This window comes from Kryptolebias marmoratus, linkage group LG7 (assembly GCF_001649575.2).
Source record: "Kryptolebias marmoratus isolate JLee-2015 linkage group LG7, ASM164957v2, whole genome shotgun sequence".
Lineage (NCBI taxonomy): Eukaryota > Metazoa > Chordata > Actinopteri > Cyprinodontiformes > Rivulidae > Kryptolebias > Kryptolebias marmoratus.
This window is the reverse complement of record NC_051436.1, coordinates 21,397,058-21,418,150: the sequence shown is the minus strand read 5'-3', so window position 1 is coordinate 21,418,150 and position 21,093 is coordinate 21,397,058. Positions and strand designations below refer to the sequence as shown.

Genomic DNA, 21,093 nt, shown 5'->3' with positions numbered 1-21,093 from the left:
CCTTAGAATAAAAGCACCATTCATCTCAAATTAAACCTGTTGATGTTGGCGAGTCTTCTGTCATGTCTTTACCTTTATCCTTTACCCTTTTATGAACTGTAACCGCTTCCAATTTTCCTTAAAATTACTTAATGTTTTAAAATTAACTAACGACAGTATGTTTTAATTAACATTTGTATACTCATTTATCAATGATTAACTAGACTTGTTTGTTATTGATGAACTTTGGTCTTTCAAACAAACATTTCTGCTTTATGCAGAGATAAAAGTTCATCCTGATTTTGTATCAATCTTTTATAAAATGGAGTTTCTATGACAAAAAGCACAAATATGAGATCAGAACCAGATGATGTTGTCAAATTTATTTTCACAATTTGTAATGATCTTAAGACTGTCCAGTGAGTTTAGGTTTATTTTCTTTAAACTTGTACAGTAAAGTGTTTCTTCTTATGATCAAGTAGAAAATGTGTGATAACAAGATAATAGGAAACTGGAGAAAGTGAAATGGGGATAAATGGAGCTCTGTGACTTAAGATTGTAAACATTCTGGAGCTTAGCTGCTGTTTGTCTGTTTGATTCACAAACACTTTTAATGTCAGAGAATAAAGGACATTTTCTAATTTACTTCAACACTGATCAGGGTGGAAGATCCTTGGCTTCACAGGAAACCTTCTTTAATGACAGTGTTTCCCATCAGGTCTTTGTAAATGTCCAGCCTGAGAAAACAGGAACCAAGAAGGCACGTCTTTTCAGAGCAAGATGGCAAGAAAATGGCAGAACTTTGGAGTTTCACCATTCAGGCCAGAATAAAACAAAGGTTAACTATTCATCATCATCATCATCATCATCATCGTCATTATCATAATCATCATCATCATCATCATCTTCCTCGTCATCATCATCTAAGTCATCTACATCTTCCTCCTCTTCCTCATCATCATCATCATCTGGATCAATTTTCCCAGACAGAACATCTTCGATCCACTGTTCAAGCTCGTCAGCTGAGGGCATCTCATCATCATCATCCATTTGCATCCACACACTGTCAGCCTGCCAACAACACACACCTAAATGTTAATAAATTGATAAAAACATCTGCACAGATTTTTATTCCAAAGTAAGGGTGTAAAGGCATATGTATTTGTACTGGGATGGCTCAATAGAGACGTTTTTGATGGGTACAGTGAACTGACGATAAATGCGTCAGTCACAGGTGATCACGGCTTCCAGAGCAGGCAAACATTTTATTTAACTGCATTTTGCTAAGAGCCACAACAGAAAAGAAGCAGAGAAAGATACTAACTAAACATTCTACAAAAAACATGGCTGGTTCACAAAAACACATAGAAGCAAAAACCTGCCTGTTTAATTCAAATCAGCTGTGTGAAAAAAGGGTGCATGGTGATATTATCATGGACAGCTGCATTAGGGGGAAATGAAGGAGTTTGGGTCAAATTAATTAAAGAAAATATTCCTTGGTTTAATTTTATTTTTTAGTAAACTTTTCTTCATAGATACCTTTCTAGAGTTTTATGAGAATTTATGTTTGACACATGGCCTTTGGGTTACTCGTTTGACTCCAGATTGGATATAAAGAAAAAGACAAAGTATGCCTTTGTATTTTATAGTAAATTTAGCAGTTCACAAATCCTACATCATTGTACATAACCTGCTACCTTAGACCCTCCCTACTAACTAACTGTATTTTTTGCTTCTGGGAAAATTATTGTCTGTAAAAAAAAGGGGAAATAAAACAATAATAAGAAAGTACCATTTGGCATTTATTGGCATTTCTTGTTGTACTGTATCGTAGTGAATCGTGACCCTCTTACAAAGGTACATACCGACTAAGGCATACATGACAGCCCTATTATTAAGTAAATGAAAAACTGACTGTTTTATGGAAAGTAACTTGGTACAACAGACCAGGAAGCATAGGGCACAGCGCACAGCACACTGCATCCAAACCCATTTATGTGAATGTGGTGCACTGTGCCAAACTGAGCAACATGTCAACTATGTCGTCCTGCAAAGTGCACCTAAGTAAAATTTATTTTATCTTGGGTGCAGCATGCATGATGGTTCAGTGTGTCAAATCAAGAGGAATCAGACATAAAAAAATAATGTGTGTGTGTGTCCACCGATCACTTTGAGCCAATCACTCTTCAGGCTTAATTTGTTTTTTACTTTTTTGATTTCTAGTGAAACTCTCCACTATAAACAAATTTTTACAGTGCTTTCTAATCAGGCCCGGTCCCAATACTCGCACTTCCACCCTCGTTCCACCCTCGTGTCCTTCAAATGCGTGTTCATGCTGAAGGGTTTGAGTGTGTAGTGTGTCCCAATTCTCCAGAGTGCTCTTTAGCTCGTGTACTACATCCACCCTTCGGCTAAGCCCACATCCAGGCGGACTTCGGCAAAGTATTTACCCACAATTCATCGCTGGATGCAACGTTTTTTGTTTATTTATTTATTTTTAATATTTTATCTTAATTAATATTATAAGGGTTTTGAATTAAAAGGCGAAAAATATGGCAGGGGTGACAAAAGCTGCCTCTGTCACGAAATCACAAAATCGGTCTGGCACCTTCTTAATATACCAAAACAGGGACCAGACCCGCCATGTTGGATGTCGCAGTTATGATGCAGAGGCGTAAGTCGATGACGTAACCTGTACTGTCCCAATTCTCCAGTTTTTGCTTGCTTGTAACCTGCACACGCGATCCCTTGTGTGCACTTCGACAAAGTGATAGAGGGGCGTAGGGTGTAGTGCGAGTATTGGGACCAGGCCCATGTCTTCAACTTCTGCAGAAACAAGCTGATCAGTTGCTCATTCAAATCAGGTGTTTCAAAGCAGGGAAACAACTAAAACATGCAGGATAGTAGCCCTCGAGGACCAGGATTGGGTGCCTCTATCTTACATAGTTATTCCAGCAGAAATATAATGTTTCTGCTGGATGTGCCCCAGGCTGCCCCAGAAATGCGAAAGCCAGCTGCTGCCCCTGTCACTTGTGCTTGCAGATAACCACATAATTGTATGAAAATAATAATGTAATGTGAAAGTGATGGTATGTAAGGATTTATAAAAATGTGTTTGTTCCCATGAACTGCTTGAGTTGTTTCAAAAATGGAAGCAACCTACTTTAGGCTTTGTTTGAAGTAGCTGTTAGCTTGTCAGTCCAGTTAATATTAAACTCTGTTTCTCCAAACTGATCCACAACAAGTAAGATATTAACAGCTTGTACCCTTTTCACTTAACCACACTTCATAAAATCTAAACTAGCCTTATAACCTGTTTTTGATAAAATGCCAATTGAATTTACAATTACAAACACTCTGTTAGGTGTGGTGGAAAGTGAGGCAAACCCAATGTTCAAACTCGTATTGTGAACTTAAAGAAAAACGAATTTATTTTAATTAAAATCGAAACCCAAAAACAAAAACTGACTTGGCAGCACAAACAAGACGAAATACAAAACATAAACATAAATCCAAACATGAGTGAAACACAAGCGGCAAGACATGAGGTGAACCAGACAGTGCATGAAGCAACAACAGACCAGTGAGTAAGTGGAGGAGATGACTGGGTTCTAAAGACAGAGAATAATTAGGGGAAGTGGGTACAGGTGAGTGATTACAAACTTGGATCAGGTGAAGATGAGAGTGGCTGGCAAACAAGTGATAAACTGAGGAGAAGTGAAAGATGACAGGTGTACAAAAACACAAGGAGCAAAAATTGAACAAAGACGAGACTGAACATGAAGACAATCCAAAAACAAAAGAAATAACAAACCCATTACAAAAGAAACTCAAAGATTAAGCATAAGAATAATAACCTTTTTCTCTTTTTAAGTTTCTTATATATGATTGAAAAGTTTGCTTACATCTTTAACATCAACTACACCGATCTGAGGAGATGAGAGGTCGATACCAAATGTTTTTTCCCAGTATGGAACCAACTGAAAATGAGATACAGGAAGAAAGAAGAGCACATTAAGTCCAAGATATCCAGATACATATGGGGAATAAATGAAGAAGCCTAAAACAAGAAGAAACGTCAAAGAGCTCAAAACAGTAGGAAGTATTCTCACCAGGGGGAAGTTGTCTGGGTCAATCCAGATAATGCTAAGGTTGGGGTTATCAGTGTTGTCTTGTGCTACTTCCTTCAGGATTTCCAGGAATTCAAAGCCATCTAGGGAAAAGTTAACAATAAGATGTTTTCATGTGTATCATACCTTTTTAGTTTATGCTATTGCAGTTGTGAATAGATATTCAAAAAGCTATTGCATTGTTAAAAAAAGACCCTAAAGAACTTTTCACCTGGGTCATCCTCCTCAGCAAAGGCAACAATGTGCTCTCCATCAATATCATCTTCCTGTGTGCATAAGACAGGGAATTTTAAGGATTTTATTAATATTTCAACAATGATAAAACACACTGCTTAAAATAAAGGCAACGTGAAGGCTGTTAAGTGAATCAAAATGTAATAATTAGATATGTTGGCTCACTTACCCAGATTTCATACATGCTGTGGGGCTCGAGTTTCCTCAGAGTGGGTCTGAAATATTAAAATATCAACAGATTTGTTAAACCTGTCCCTTATAACCACATGTAACAGGTGGTTTCACATGTGCCCCCTCCAATCTTTGGAACAGCTGTGTTTGTGCATCATAAGACTGGTATAATGGTCCAACATGAGATATGTATTTTAGCTCATTTTAATATCCAGCAGAATCCCACCTGTCATGCTGTTCGATGTATTCAACAAGCTCAGACTCAATGTAGGGTTTTCCTGGAATGGTGACAGATTCATCCATGAACGGTTCATAGAAATCAACTTCATTTATCTTCAGTTTTAGCTTCTTGGCAATCTGAAAAAAAAGAATCAGAAAATGTGAAAGTTACAAAACAAAATTTTAAATTTAAGAAATTTCTCGTAGCACATTGTACACAAAGTGTATACATGCAACAAAATGTAATGTCAGATATTTCTAAGGTTTTTAGTGTGACAAGCTCATGAAAGTACTTTTTTTAAATGTAAAAAGAATATTTCCTGTGCTAGTATGCACACACAAATGTTCAAAGCAAACCGCTTAAACCTTTGGATCAAATGTTGCGAAGAATTTGACAAAAGGGTGGAACTCTTCAGCTGCATCATCATACTCAATAAAATCTGGAAAAGAAAAAAATGCAAAGAAAATCAAAACAGTTATGCTTAAGGCTCACTTCACACTAGAAGATGACCCTGCTACGATGGAAAAAAATCACCCAGAATATAGATGATCTTTTCAAGATCTTGGGTAAGATCTTTAAGCTCTTATTAAGGACATATGAGTGATAGAGTGTGACAGGTACATAGTGGTTTCAAGCATGTACATAACTTCTGTAGCAAGGTTGTGGTGGTTCAGTTTCTTGGTGGGAGCATATTGGGGTCTAACAAATCTCTAACAAGCCTCTAACAAACAGTCACTATCTGAAAACTATCTTCCAGTACGTAGTATTTTGATTGCTCAAGGAAGTTGTTCCAAGTTGGGCACATAGAGCACACAGCAACACCTCTCATAGATGTGGAAGACAAAAGGGAAAAACCTATAGTATTTGGCTAAAAACATAGCAGCATCATGCTTGCCTTTAGGCTGAAGGAAGTTTTCTAAATTAACCACATTCCAGCAAAGTTCTAATCAGTCATGTAGGTCGTGCAGACTGTAGTGGGGTCATTGTCCTCTGTGAAGGGGGTTTAACAGAGGAGTGGTGGGTGTCAAGCTCAGCTTTTTGATCATATTAAAATATAAAACAGTCAACCTACGAGAGGATTTCTCATTCTTGAAGTAGCCGACTAGCCTGATGACTTCATCCATGTTATAGAAACCTTTCAGCTCGCGTTCATTGTCGATTATCTCCACAGGGTCTTCAATTACCTAACAGGAGACACATTTAGAGAAGACTTACATAAAACAAAACCTCACTGTATTCTTGTTAATGACTTTACGTTACTTACATCATAAAGGAACTCAACAATGGTGTCTGCAGCCAGCTCTCCATCATATTCAATTATCTCATTATCTGCAAAAATGTAAATACTCTCCACTTCATCCAGACCTGAAGAGAAATCAATGTTTTAACTGTAAAATTCTGTTTTCCATAATCATTTGTCATTTAAAAGACAATAAATAATAGGTCAAATTATTTTTTTTCTTCTGTCTACTGACAGGTGAAGTACACCTTAACAAGATCATCAGAATATCATAAGAAGCAGTTATAGCACAACTCAAATACTTATAAAAGACATTTTTATTTATTGGTATTTGTTTATTATACAAATAAAATAAAAAGCTATAGCACCAGGTATGTCAAAGCAGTACAGTATCTAAATAAAATACCCCACAACACTTTTACTGGCATGACTGTGTATCTCAACATGCAATTTTGGTTTTACAGTTATTGAAAATTAAAGGTACGTCTTCTACTTGTACTAGCTGGTACAACAAGCATATCATGACTTTGGTGAACACTTGAGGGCAGTGTTGGTTCATAATCTGTGTCTTTTCTGGTTCACTTATTAGTTTTTCCTGATAAACATTTAAACTTTACATTCATTAAAAAAAACAATCAGACTTTTTTGTAAACTACATTATTGTTAATAAACATTCAGAACACATTCTTGTCAATTAGTAGGTCTTTTCACTCAGTTAGGATAAGGTTTTATTGGAAATGAGAAACAAATATGGAATCCTACAATGGAATACATAAATGTCATTATGCTTTTTTTCAAATCAACTTAAAGAAGTTAGTAAGATCAAAAAGAAAACATATTGCTTTTAAATGTAGATCATTCATGTCCCACTACAGAGTTAAATTTTTACCAGTATTGTTTCTGCCAAGCTTACCTAGCTTCTTGGCAACAGCGGAGGCTTTCTTTTCATCCACCAATCCGAATCCAATGTCCTCATCCTCAAGTTCATCCAAAACTTGGGCCGCAAGCTGCACAGAGAAGATACAAGAAGGTGGGGATAGATGGGCAAAAGGCAGACAAAGTGAAACCATTGCCACATACCAAGAGTGCTGATTTTATCACTGACTTTTCAGAATCTCTGCTCACTAATAAACACAGTTTAAGTTTTATTTGCTTGAGTAAAAACCTTTAAAGAGTAAAAACTGTAAAGTAAAACATTTCCTCTCAGTTTTAATGCCTTAAAGGCAATACCTTTGAAGTGCTGCATTGCACTTTCTAAATCTAAGTGAAACCAGAGCCAACAATCAACAGGCCTCGCAGGGGATGAGGGAACAGGACAGACAGCAGAGCTTCCAGAAGAACAAGAGCTGCAGAACTCGAGCCAATTATGTGAAAGGCAAAAGTCGCTGTAACAGGTGAGTTGGAAAGGAAAAAAGTGCACACATTGCCTAAGTAAATGCTGCACATGTGTACATAAATTTTAAACAAGATGTTTACATACACTGTATAAAAAGATATAATCATTTTTTCTCACTGTCTCACATTAAATCAGACTAAAGTTTTTCTGTTTAGGTCAGTTAGGAATTTCAAAATTATTTTTGTTTGCTAAAGACCCAAATAATGAGAAATAATTCATTTTTTAATTACTTTCTTCAAAGTCACAAGTTAACATACACAAAGATTATAATGCCTTTAAAGAGTTTGGGAAAACCCAGATGATGATGTCATGGTTTTGAAAGCTTTTGATAGGTTAGTGGATGCATTTTAATTCAAACCTCTTTGTGTGACATCGTTGGAAAAAATAAAAATAAAAATCAGCCAGATATCAGAGCAAGAATTGTCAACCTCCACAACTATGGTTCATCCTTGGGTACAATTTCCAGATGCCTGAAAGTGCCAAATTCATCTGTTCAAACAATATAAAAGTATAGACACCATTGGAATATCCTGCCATCAGACCACTTGGGAAGGGGATGGGTTCTGTGTTCCCAAGATGATCTGGTGAAAAAAACTGTGCATATCAATCCCAAAACAAAAACAAAAGACCTTGTGAAGATGCTGATGAAGCTGGTAAGAGTCTCATTATCCACAATGAAATGCATCAGTCACTGAAAGGCCACTCGGTGAGAAAGAAGCCATTACTCAGAAAGCAACATAAAAAAGACAGATTACTGTTTGTAAGTGTGCACAGGGACAAAGACCCCAAATTTTGGAGGCTTGTCCTGTGGTCTGTTGAAACTAAAATTGAACTGTATAGCCAAAATGACCACTATTACATCAAGAGGAATAAGGGGGGTGTTTGTAAGCCAGAGAACACCATCCCAAAGCCTTGATCTCAATCCTGTAGGAAATTTGTGGGCACAGCTGAAAATGCATTTGTGAGCAAGGCCTACAAACCTGACTCAGATACCAGTTCTGTCAGGAGGAATGGAACAAAATGCCAGCGAACTATTGTGAGAAGCGTGTGGAAAGAAACCCAAAATATTTGACCTAGTTTGACACAGCTTGAAGGCAATGCCACCAAATATGAAGAAAATGTATGTAAACCTGTGTCTTTAAAGAAAGTAATAAAACATTTTATTAAAAAAAAACTATCTTTCTCATTATTGAGGTGTTTAACAAATAGAAAGAATTTTGGAAATTCTGTCTGACCTAAAAAAGAAACTGTTTAGTCTGATTTAATTTCAGACAGTGAAAAAATAATCGTTATTTATGTTTTAGTACAGTGCATCTGGTTTCATCTATTTGTAACCCATACAAAGTCACTGACAACATTCAGTAATTTCACTCACAAAAATGAACATTCACACTTGTACAGTGTCTTAAATTTGTAGTCTGGTTGTTTTTTCACACATTTTGCAATGTATAAAATCACAATTGCCCCTTTAAATTTGAGGTAATGCTTTACACGAAGGGAGTCTAATGCAGTACAGCAGCTTGCAAAGCAGCATTGCAAAATAGATTCACACTGTAAGCAACCAGTTGCCCCACAGCACAAGCATAAATAGCTGCAGACTATTTATAGCGTTTTAGTATGTCATACAGTATGTTTCCCTCTGCAGACTGTCTTTGGGTCTTTCATTCTTTTGGTCTTTAAGAACTGACCGGATTAGTATTTAAAAGCTTAAATTGTTTTATCACCGTGAAACAGCCAAAATATATGAAGCCAAAGAATGCAGGAGCACTACTTGGTCCTTGTATTAAAGTCTCATATAGATGCTCTTTTGATGCTATGCTTCAGATAGATAGACTTCTCTGCCTTAAATTTTTTTCTGTTGGCCACTTGCTTTTTTTACAAGCACAAAGCTTTGTTTATTTAGCCAAGTTTTGTTTCCAAATGATAAAGTAAAAAAATGATCACAGCTCAGACCCACCTCCCAAAGTCTAGGAGCCTACAAGCACTCCTCAATCTTAGGCCTAGGAGTCTGCCAACAGTCCAAGTCCTGGTGTCCTGTCTGTTTCTGTCCAGAATCTGCAGACAACTTGTTTGTTTCTTTCTCTGTCTGCAGAGCACTTGACTTTTTCTGTTTCAGAATGAAATGATGTCTTCTGGAGTCAGCTGAGTTAGCCAATGTGTCCTGGGGTTTGCAACCCTGTCATTCTCTGAGTCAACTGATGTTATTCAGGTTCCAAATGCTATGACTGGTCTAGTCGAAGCTTGAGGGTGTGCAGATGTTCCACTTTATTCATTTTTTGAATCAGCTGGCATTCCTCTTCAACCAGAGCTTGTGGGTGTCCAGGCAGATACTTCTATGCCAACTATAACTTCTGGACCTTGCCGACCCCTTGAAAAAAGGAAAAATGGTACCTGATGTCACATGTGCTACCTAATAAGTTCCCTGCTTTGCCTGTCAGGCCTGGCAAAACCTAGAGAGGTTCAAGTCTCTAGGGATCTTGGGAAGCTTTGCTCATCTGCTCTTTACCCAAACCCTCTTTCAGAGTGGCCTGGCCAGGCTTTCCTTACAGCAAGACATTTCTCCAAAACAGCCTCAGTCTGTTCAGCCTCCAGGTCATCCATTATAGCATTCTGGCCTCCTGGCCACTTCCTTAACTTCCTCTGTCCACCTAGTCAACCACTGGTTCACCTTTCTGGAGTTTGTTTCTGTTTTGTTCTACTCTTTTCTTTTTTTCTGGTTGTTTGTTAATTTGTTTGGTCCAGTTTTTCTTTCTCGCCATCCACAGACTCAGTTAAACTAGAGTTTTCATAACAATACACAATATTGCCAAAAGTATTCACTCATCTCCCTTCACATGCATATCAACTTGAGTGACATCCCATTTTTAAAGGTTTAATATGATGTTGGCCCACCCTTTACAGTTATAACTTCAACTCTTCTGGGAAGATTTTCCACAGGTTTAGGAGTGTGTTTATGGGATTATTACTGCCTTTTCCCCAAGAGTCTGGTTCTTGTGTCAGTGTTGGTTTTTCTGTGATGAAACTTCTTCAGTTTTGTCTTGTCTTCAGGTGGTAACGAAAGTTAATTTTTGTGCCCACCTGCCTCCTGTCTGATAGTCCCGCATTTAGATCCTCACTATGCCACAAGTTGTGGCTGTTACTACATCTCTAAGTGTTTTGATTTTTTCTCATTGAAAAGAGATTAACTTCTTAAAGAAACAAACAAAAAAATGCCCCATGTCGGACTGGTTATTTTCTGTAACAACAGTCAAAACACTGCTAGAGAAGTTTCTGGTGAGATTGTGAACTAATTTGACAGGTAAATGTATCTATTGTTTTTTTTTTGTTTGTTTTTGTTTTGTATAGTGACTCTTTATGATCATGGTGATGATTGCATTAATTAATTAATGGAAGAATGTATAGACATGTTAGAAACTGATTATTAGATTAGATGGGAGCGTTTCAAAAATATATTCTTACTTTTTTCTTTTCTCACAAATATGAAGTTAAACCAGCACAGCCCAAGCTGAACTTTGAAAGCAGTTCAGTCTTCATTTGTCTGTGACGTAGGCTGTTACTTCATTTAATTTCCTATAAAACTAAACTGCAGTCAAGGAGCGAGAGAAATGAAACAATTAGCAAATACCGCAACAGCAGAAGAATCTGCATTTTACAGCCCAGCTTTGAAATGCTTGACACAAGAGGCAAACCTTCACATACCTGAAAGATCTGTGCTGCTTCACTTGTGAGCAACTGCAAGAAGAAGTAATGCTTTAGGGCAAAACAAAATATTCAGAGCCTCCTTATTTACAACCAGCGGGAGACGAAACAAAGACAATACTGTGTGTTTGCTGTCCAAATTTTGAAATTTCAACTATAAGAATAACATTTTAACAAATGCAAACTGGTAAATTTTTGGACAGTTGTACAAGTCACAAATTTATAAACTGTTATCATTAAAAAAGAAATGTTGTTTAATTAAAGATAATTTGCTAGTTCATATTACACCTAATAGAAGAGGTGAAATGGAAAGATAAAAGGGGAGGAGTGAAATTGTTTGGCTGGAGTTCCAGTTGGCTTTTCATGTAAACTAAAAAACTCATTACCTCCTGTAGTTATTACTAAAGACAAAAGTTAAAAGAGGAAAATAAAAGGGGAGGGTGTGAAGACTACGCACCAGAACAGTGGTATGAGGTGCTTTTATACTGTGAAGAAGGATGTATTTGAGAGTGGTTTAAGCATAGTATTTCTCCCTAAATTTAATTATTAATTCCAATATCAATATTTGAGGATTTATTGCAGTCCTTGTTTCAAGTGCCATCATAAGCAAAAATTAGGTTTGATTAATGATATTAAGTAAAGAATTTGGTGAACATTTAGCCAAATTTATACATTTCAAAGGCAATGCTAGATAATGTATGTAAACTTGTGACTTTAAAAAAAGTAATAAAAAAATTCAATACATTATTTGGACCTAAAACATGAAAGGTCTGATTTAATGTTAGACAGTGAGAAAAAGATGGTTGTGTGTACAAAAACATCTGGTTTCAACTGTATTTTACAACTCAGATTTTAAATGTTCCACAGTTTTCCTCATCTGTTTCTTAGCTAATCGCCAGAGTTGGATGAAAGATCAACAGTGTATTTATTTGGCTCCTTCTCTGAAAGCCTGGTCACTGACAAAATGTCTGGTGACCATGAGTAGAGTTGAGCATCAAGGTGAGATGTTAAAAACAAGATCTGGCTCCTGTTGCACTTGGCTGCAGAATCACATGATAAGGTCGAAAAGAGCAGTGAGTTTGCAGGACTGTAAGTGACTGAGGTCACACTTCTGACAACATACACCAAAATTGATAGGATTCCGGGGTTATTGTGGTATTTTATTCTAGCACTAACCTTCTGACATACTTGGTAAGTGAAAAGTGAGTGTGCCAGAGTGGTGCAGTTGCTTCCTCAGCTACGGATGATTTGGAGAACAAGCTGGAGCAGATACTAAAGGTTGAGTTGATCCACAAGTCTTTGTGGGATCATTTATTGTCACGGGTGACAGTCCTGCTCTCTAGAAAGTTTTTTTTTTTTTTTTATTTAATTTGACCTTTGTGAGAAAATTATTCTTTGTTAACATTCAACTTTTCATGCTCCTCTCTGTGCAGAATCTGCTCTGTCTGGTTCATTCCTCTGTGGACACACGTACCTGGATTTATACAAACCTCTGTTGCCTTCACTGCCATTCTCCCGAATCTCATTCTCCACCACTGCAGTCACCAGCTCATCTACTATGTTACCTGTCCGCTCCCCACCGCCAGCTCCACCCTCCATCCCTGATGCCACTCCTCATTGGTCCTCCTCACCCCTCCCCTTCCCTCAGCATCCTACAGAAATACTCACCTCCTATTTGGATTTCCTGGAAACATAATCCTACATCATCTCCCAGACCTCTTCTCCCCTCAGCCTCCTATGGAAATACTCACCTTCAACCTGGATCATCAGGAGACATCACCTTCCTCTAGAATCCTGGTTAATCCTCCCTCTGAGCCTGAAAAAACAAAGACAACAAGTAAGACTCGTCACTAACTACTGTATATCCATATATCTCCACATCTGGCTAAGATTTGTTTATGTTCCCTTGACAGCCACTCACTGGCTGTCCATTCAGAATTCATCATAATAAAGTCTTTCATTTTATTTACTGTGTTCTGAGTCCTGCTCTACATCCGCTGTCTGAACACTGGGTCAAATACTAGTAAAAATAAGACAGAATGGTCCTACCCAAGCACTATCCAGAGTTCCATTGATGCAGAGAATGTCCAGTCTGCGCTAGCTTCCCAGGGCATCATATTAGGTCAACATGAATCCATCTTACATGACCTGCATAGTCAACAGCAATCCACATCAGAACATCTGGATCAACTAAATGATGTATTTTCAGCTTTGGATCTGAAACTAACCATTCTTCCATCCAAACAGAATCTTGCTCCACTACCACCAGCACTGCCACCAGTTAACCCATTATGGACGGTCCAGAACTATTCCAGGGCGAGACCAGTAATTGTGGAGGTTTCATTCTTCAGTGCCACCTGGCATTCAGTCACACTCCACAGTTTTTTAGCTCTGATTATTTCAAAGTAACTTGCATTGTTAGTGATTTGAGGGGTCAAGCTCTACCTTGGGCAGAAGCATGCTTATCTACCAGAGTGTGTCTTTTCCTGTGTTTTTGGAGAATTTCAGCCACTCCCTACAAGGAGAAGATGTGGCTTGTCATCTTCAGAGTTTGAAACAAGGAAATAAAGACTGTGGCTGAATATTCCATCAATTTTCGCACTATAGTAGTGGAGACCAGGTGAAAAGAGTGCTTTACGGAGCATGTTTGCCAGCTCCCTGTTCGAGGCCATCAGGGATCAGCTGGCTACAAGGAATGAACCCAAGACACTGGATGAACTAATCAGGGAGAAAAGTCATACAAACAAAATCTCATACATTCTTAGTGGACCAACTCAAACTACCTTCCATCAAACTGAATTCATCCTTGACAGTCTCAAGGGTGAATTTAAGGCTGAACTGTTGCCCTTTCCCGACAGTTCTCCTCTGATCCAAAACCCAAAGACTCTGGAAAGTATCCCTTCATCCATTGGAATAGTACCATTAGTATTTATATACCATTAATATAAAATAAAGGGTCATCTAGGATGCTCAGAGATGCCCCCCCTCCACACACACCAACACAGAATAATGCAAGTCCATAAAACGTTTACTCGCCAAACCAGCCACGTTAGCTCCACACAGATTACTTACCTATGGAAGCCAGCACCAACAAGGATTACAGGGCGGGTATAGCAGAAAAGTGGTTAATCATATGTAGGTTCACATTTTTGAGCTTTTCTTCTACACTTGTGGGGGAGGGGGCAAAGTTTCACACAAGCGCATGAGCAAGGAGATTAATATATTGAGATGCAGCTCATGCGTGCGTGTGTTGAGTTTCGTGCCCTGCAGTAGAGAAGCCCTCATGGTCACTGAATTGTGCGCCAATGGGAGGTTCAGTGCACGCATGGAGTGTAATACACGGTCGTGGTTGACGCCATATTTGAGGGAAATAAACCCAGAGTGCAGAATCATATTAAAACTACAACTGGTTTATTGTTACACAAAAAGCTGACATGGCAGCAAAATAAGGATTACACAAAATCATCTGAAAACAAAGAGCATAACCAGACTGTGGTACAGGAACCAACAGAAAACAAACAGCAGGGGCCAGAAAACAGAAAGCAATGAACCAGTAAGTAATGGAAGCTAATGTGACCAGCAGGTGGCAGAGGTCTTTTTGAAAGTTACAAGATGCACCAGAACACAGACTGAGCAGTGCACAATATTTTATTAAACAATTTCTTTAAAACATTCTGTTAAAAACGAGGCTTCAGGCCCACTACAACGAAAGGGAGCAAAAGGGATGGACAAGTTCAATTATTCTAAAAAAAAAAAAAAGAAATAAAACATGCAATGCAAACAAAGTCAGTAAAAACAAAACAAAACAAAAAAACACATCAGTAACTTCACACAACAAATACAAACCGTAAAAAACACTTCAAACAATAGAACAATTGTTGTCATCCAGTCCAAATGCCCTTCGATGGGGCCAGAGGACTAACGCCACGCCCCCAAAGTCTGACCGACTAGCGACAGGTCCAGCTGAGAGCGACCCAAACAAACAGCGATAAGACAAGACAGCAGAGCGTCCAAAGCACTGCAGCTCCAAACACAATCGGTGCCTGAAACAAACTCATTAACGGTGGATCCAGATAAAAGAGAAATCAAAAGCTGAATAGCAGGTAGCTTACCCAGGGGTGGAAACACAGCCTAACCCGGGTGGGAGCGGGTCAGCAGGTGAGGACCGGATAGAAGCCGCACGCCACGACAACCTCCAGCTCCAGCCGGCAACGTCAGCAGAGCGACACTGCAGAAACGCACGATAAGCGTAGCACCCAAAAACCAACCACGAATAGCAAAACTGGCACTTACGATCTAGACGAGTCGACCAAACAGACCAACAAATAGCTGCTGATTGTAGGAGAAAACAAAGACACACACCTACCGCAGCCTGCCTGACTATAAAGGCATCTGCCCCGCCCACCAATCAACGGTGCGTCCTGAGCTACACCTGGCACGCAGAGCGGGGGAGGGTGAAACCCCATCCCACCACACTAAGGAACAGATGATATGGACTGAGGCGTGAGGAAGTGGACACAGGTGATTGATTACTAACTTTGAACAGATGCAGATGGATGAGGCAGGCTGACATGGAAAACTACTGAGGGAGAGTGAGTAATGGCACATGGAATGCATAGGGCATAGCAAGTAAAACTACACAACATAAGAAACGTGGAATAGATAAAACACACGGATCACAAGAAATAAAACAAAAACACGAATGATTACAATAAATCTAAAACTAAAGATTAGTCAAAGATTATTTACAAAAATAACTCAAATCATAACAGTTTGATGCACAATTACTGACATTTCCTATTACTGTGACTCAGCATTCCTGATCATTATCTCCTGTTGTCATTAAAGGAAAGCAATAGTGTACATGCATTTTTCTTTATGTCTGTGTATGTGTTCATGTTTGTTTATCTGTCTGTCTGTTAACAAAATATTAAATTAGCTGTTAACTCTTAGAAAGTAATCACTGCATGTGCATGTACATATACAACTGGTTAACTTTTGGAGTCAACACAATTCAAAATAGCTGCCACAGCTAAACAACTTTAACAAAAACAAAAATGGCTATACTTCAGTCAATTTTACAGATTTTTAGCTTAAATTTGGTGCAATAGTAGCTGAGAGTCATACCCAGTACATACTTAGAGTGCTAACGGATTACACATATCTAAATTTAAAACTTCATCATGATTGTTAAAGTCAACTCTGTCCTTTAACAAAATATCTTGTGAATTTTGGAATCAACACCATTTAAGATGGCCACCACAGCTAACCAAAATTAGTAAACCTAAAAATAACTATAACTCAGTCAGTTTTACTGATATTTTGTTAAGATTTTGAGTGGTAGTAGCTGAGAGTCATCCCCAATGTATACTATGAGCCTTACAGGATATATTTTATTAAAATTTTGGAAAAGCAAAGCTAGGTTTAAAAGGTAATTCACATAAAAAGAAAGCAAATTATCAAAGACTAAAACTTACAGCACTAAAATCACACCAGTTCACCTCCTTTTTATTTGTATGTGCAAGTGCTAATAAAGCAGATGTTATTCATCTTGTGTAGTTTCTGTACTTGCATTAATATATTGGCACAACAGATTTTCAGACACAAAATTTTAAAAAGCACAAGCAGAGCAGGTTTAGTTACTTTTTGTGCTGGACTACGTTACAAGAGGTCGTTGTAAATCTACAGTAAGTGTTTTAAACAAGATAAAACGTGTAAATCTGATATCACTTCAGTTTAATTTGAACATACTATATGTAGTTTGTCTAAAAGACATCTACCTAAAACTTATTCTTTCATTCATTTCATTCTATCATTCATTTCTTTCAATTTTATGGTACAGTTTCTGTCAGGTTTTGTTTTGGTAGTGTTTCTTTTTGTATTTAGTGTTTCGTTTCTGGTTTCTTTTGGGTTTGGTTTACTGTCGTTGTTGTTTTGTTTTCCTGTTTGTTGCCCATTTGTCTTCATTCTCCACTTATCCTCTGTCAGCTCTTGTTAATTGCCACGCCCATCTCCACCTATCCGATATTGTAATCACTTACCTGTGCCCACTTCCCATAATCATCCTCAGCTTAAAAACACGGTCACTTTCTCCACTACCCTGCTGGTTCATTGTCTGTTGTTCATTGTCTCTAGTCTCTTGTCTCTCGCCTTGCCTTGCCTTGCTTTGCTTCGCCTTATAGTTTTGGATTTTGTTTTGTTTAGTTTTTGCTGCCTTGGCAGCCTTTGTTATTGTTCATTCTTTAGTTAATAAATTAGTTTTTCATTATAATTCTGCGTTCTGGGTTCGCCTCCTTCTCCACCATGTATGACAGTTTCTTGTCTTTTAAGAGAGATGTAAAAGCTACCATGTGTTCACACTACCATTTGGCTTCCAAACAAAATACCAGGGGAAATAATTTATTAATGAAGAAGACCTGTTTGCTTTGTTGTTTTTGGTTTAAAATGTGTCTCAGATTGAGACCTTTTGCTTGGTTCCACCCATGGCTCTTTGTTTTGTTTCTTCAGGGAGAAGCTGATGAGTCACACATTCCTATGTGTGTCAGCTTGTGATGTAAGTCACTCAGGGATGACCCAAGGGACACAAATAAACACAAATGGTTGTAGCTATAGTATTAGCTGCAAGAAAACAGTTTGCTCTTGTCATCTCAAAAGATGCTCAAATTCATTCATACAAAAATGTACTTTTGCTGTAAATGTAGCTCTGCCCCAGAACGTTATTGCCTTCTTTTCTAAGTGAAGAAGTGAATCTGTTTGGGTAGTGCACATTTGTTCTTGTTCACATTGCAATTAAAAGTATAAAAATTAATAAATGCATGCTACCAAAGCATTCAAAAGTCCCAAACCTTCAAAATACTTTTGAATATATCTTACTGCAAACAGTGTTCAACATATTAAGTACCAAAAAGCCAAACAAAAACACACCTTGACTGCATCCAAAACACAAAGAAAAAGCAAGAATATTTTCCTTTGCCTGCATGTGTCCAGGGATCTAAGTAAAATTAACTGTCTGTTCCCTGTAAGGCAGATTGTAAATTAGGAAATAGCAGCTGTAAAACATCACAGTGCCTTACACCAGGCTGTTACATAACACAGCACTGGGGTGGTCATGAAAGATTTAGACACAGCAGCATACAAAACACTTTGACTTTCTTTGTACAGTGTGGTTTACTACAGTACGGACAGGACGACAAAAATTACCATTTTGTGAGGGACTAGATTTAGTCATTACCATTTAATTTTATGTCTCAGTTTTAACACCAATGCATGCTTCAAGGGGAAATATCACAAAATGAATAAAAAGCTTTACAGAAACCTCAGAGACAACATAGAATTATTTGCTACAACTAGAGCAAAAGTAGGACCACCTGACAGTGATTCAGACAGGGATGAGACAAATTACCAAAGGGTCACATAGCAATCTTACCTTATAAACTCAAAATCCTTAACTGCATTTGTCAAGAATGCAGGTAGTCTAAAGAAAATGTTTTTGCTTAAGATGATTTAAACTTGATATGAAAGACCAATGCAACGAGGAGTTGCCAAGAGTCCATAGAATGATTCAAGCTTTAGTCACAGCAAGAAAATATTTACAATTCAAACATTAACAGAATATCATTCATATCACCCAATGGCTTTCATGGCAAAATTTTATTTCAAGATAGCCACCACAGCTACATCTCACAGGATGTGTTAATGCTCTGTGTGTAAATTTCTATTAAGGAATGTTATTTTGAAATTGTTCTACTATTTTAAATGCAGATTTTTACAGACTGGTTAACCTCTGCCCATATTTACTTCAGAGAGATTCAGCCTCTCTAAAATGCTGTTTTTACACTCAGTCCTCTTACTGGCCTGTTGCCAGTTAACCTATTTAGTTACAAAATGTTCCTATGTTTGTTTCTATTTTTTTCCACTTACTTTTACAGCCTTTATTTCCTCAGTCCCCATTTTTTTAGATATAAAAATAAAAATAACCTTATTTTTCATAAATATGAAACAATTTCAGGTGGCACAGCGGTGAAGTGGTAACAGCTGTTGCCTCCCAGCAAGAAGGTTGCAGGATTGTATCCTGGGCTGGGGCCTTTCGGGTGGAGTTTGCATGTTCTCCCAGTGCTCAAGTGGGTGTACGCTGGTTTCCTCCCACAGACCAAAAACATGCATATTAATTGGTAACTCTTAAATTGTCCCTAGGTGTGACTGAGAGTGTGAATAGTTGTTTGTCTCTATCTGTCCCTGTAATGGACTTGTGACCTGTCCAGGGTGTCCCCCACCTCCCGCACAGTGACTGCTAGAGACAGACACCAGCTCCCCGCGACTCAAAATGGAGAAGCGGGTAAAGAAGATGGATGGATTTTGTTTTTATTAGCATTTTGCACAACACCCCAACTATGTTGGAATTAGGTTCATAATGTCTAAAGAATAGTTTACTGTCATTTGTACAAGTTAAAAAACAACAGGTATATTGGAATTCTTGTGCATATTTCTCAAAGTCAAGCAGTTAAAGAAAGTTAAAAAATAAATAAGATAAAACATTAAGATAATACTAATAAGATCAATAAAACTGATAAAACAAGTAAAGCCTTGGAGAAACCCTAGAGTTCATTAATCCATTTTCCATACCTGCTTTTTCCTGTGCAGGGTTGTGGGAGCTGGTGCCTATCTTCACTGGGTAAGGGTAAAATCTGGAAAGGTCACCACCAGTCCATCACAAAGCCACATAAGGATAAACAGCTAGGGACACTCACACATAGAGACAATTCAGAAACACTAATCAATCTAAAATAGGTGTTTTTGGTTTGTGGAAGGAGCTAGAGTAACCAGAGAATACCCACATATGTGTGTGGAGAATGTGCAAACTGCACATAGAAATACCCCTGCTAGGAATCAAATTTGCAACCTTCGTTCAAGGCAAAAATATTATCAGCTGAGGCACTATGCAGCCTCCTAGAACTCTAACATTGTTTAATTCTCAAATACTTGTACTTATTACTTTGTCTACTCTAACAGGTTGGGAATTACCTAATTTTAAGGAACAATTTTATCCAGAGACATATTACATTTCAATAGTTCAGAGTGTTAAAACACCCCACTGCAGATACAAACACTGTTGACCAGTACAGATTGCATAATTTTCCACAACTTAAGAGCTTCATTATTCTTCAGCCTCACTGTTGCACATTCCTGTTGTAGTTCTTGGCAATAAAAATGAAGTCCTTAGTGTTTATATAAAAACATGGTGTATAGCCTAAATTTTATTTTGATAGCTAAAAACAATTGTAGACGTGATGTAAATGAACAATGGCGACTGTTATTCTGTGACTGGATCTATCTATTTTTATCTTTTTATTTTGAAAGCCCCAGTTGCTTTCAGAATAGTCTCTAGGGGTTTCTCCAATGGCTCTGCAAACTAAATCAAGTCATTGGGTATTTCTACTGTTTCTTTAGGGGTAGACAATTCTAAAGTAGAACCAGAATGACTGAAGGCACCTTATGTTGATTTAGGATTTAATCTTATGAGGAGACTTTTACGATCTGTGTTTATTCAGTTGATTATTTGTTTATCTTGCAGACAGTGCCTTCTTTTTTATTTACCCTATTTATCTACCTTTTTATTTTCACTGAACATAAAAACAGGCAGCACAGCGACACAATGGTTAGAGCTGTTGCCTCCCAGCGAAAAGGTTGCAGGATTGCCTCCGGGCCTTTCTGGGTGGACTTTGCATGTTCTCCCTGTGCATCATGGGTTTTCTCCAGGGTCTCTAGTTTCCTCCCACAGACCAAAAACATGCATGTTAGATTAATTGGTAACTCTAAATTGTCCGTAGGTGAGAGTGTGAATGGCTGTATGTCTCTATGTTGCCCTGTCATAGACTTGCAACATGTTCAGGGTGTGGCCCGCCTCTCGTGCAATGACTGCTAGAGATAGGCAGCAGCTCCCTATGACCTGGAAAGCAGAATTCGGTAAAGAAAATGGATGGATAGACATAAAAACCTACTTACGTTTAGCGAAACATACCTTCAT

General features: G+C 38.0%; 1 protein-coding gene and 1 long non-coding RNA gene across 4 annotated transcripts in view; both read right to left on the bottom strand.

Moving 5' to 3' along the window:
- Window positions 1–342: 342 nt before the first annotated feature.
- casq1b (calsequestrin 1b) overlaps window positions 343–21,093 on the bottom strand; it is a 38,250-nt gene continuing 17,499 nt past the window's right edge. The window contains exons 2-12 of one of the 2 annotated variants that reach the window (XM_017432061.3): window positions 11,070–11,102; window positions 6,888–6,981; window positions 5,999–6,099; window positions 5,807–5,918; window positions 5,100–5,173; window positions 4,741–4,871; window positions 4,513–4,558; window positions 4,321–4,375; window positions 4,092–4,192; window positions 3,885–3,959; window positions 343–1,050 (exon numbers count right to left, since the gene is read on the bottom strand). In XM_017432061.3, the coding sequence (XP_017287550.1) occupies window positions 823–1,050; window positions 3,885–3,959; window positions 4,092–4,192; window positions 4,321–4,375; window positions 4,513–4,558; window positions 4,741–4,871; window positions 5,100–5,173; window positions 5,807–5,918; window positions 5,999–6,099; window positions 6,888–6,981; window positions 11,070–11,102 (1,050 nt within the window). In that variant the 3' untranslated portion in view covers window positions 343–822. The remainder of the gene's footprint in view (window positions 1,051–3,884; window positions 3,960–4,091; window positions 4,193–4,320; window positions 4,376–4,512; window positions 4,559–4,740; window positions 4,872–5,099; window positions 5,174–5,806; window positions 5,919–5,998; window positions 6,100–6,887; window positions 6,982–11,069; window positions 11,103–21,093) is intronic. The other variant, XM_017432062.2, reaches the window with a different exon arrangement.
- On the bottom strand, window positions 12,794–15,945 carry LOC119617218. 2 transcript variants are annotated; one of them, XR_005233440.1, is made up of 4 exons: window positions 15,182–15,945; window positions 13,298–15,112; window positions 13,119–13,217; window positions 12,794–12,885 (listed from the first exon to the last, which is right to left on the bottom strand). It is a non-coding gene; the product is annotated as an uncharacterized LOC119617218 (long non-coding RNA). The 2 variants fall into 2 exon arrangements; XR_005233439.1 differs by having other exon boundaries at window positions 13,119–15,112.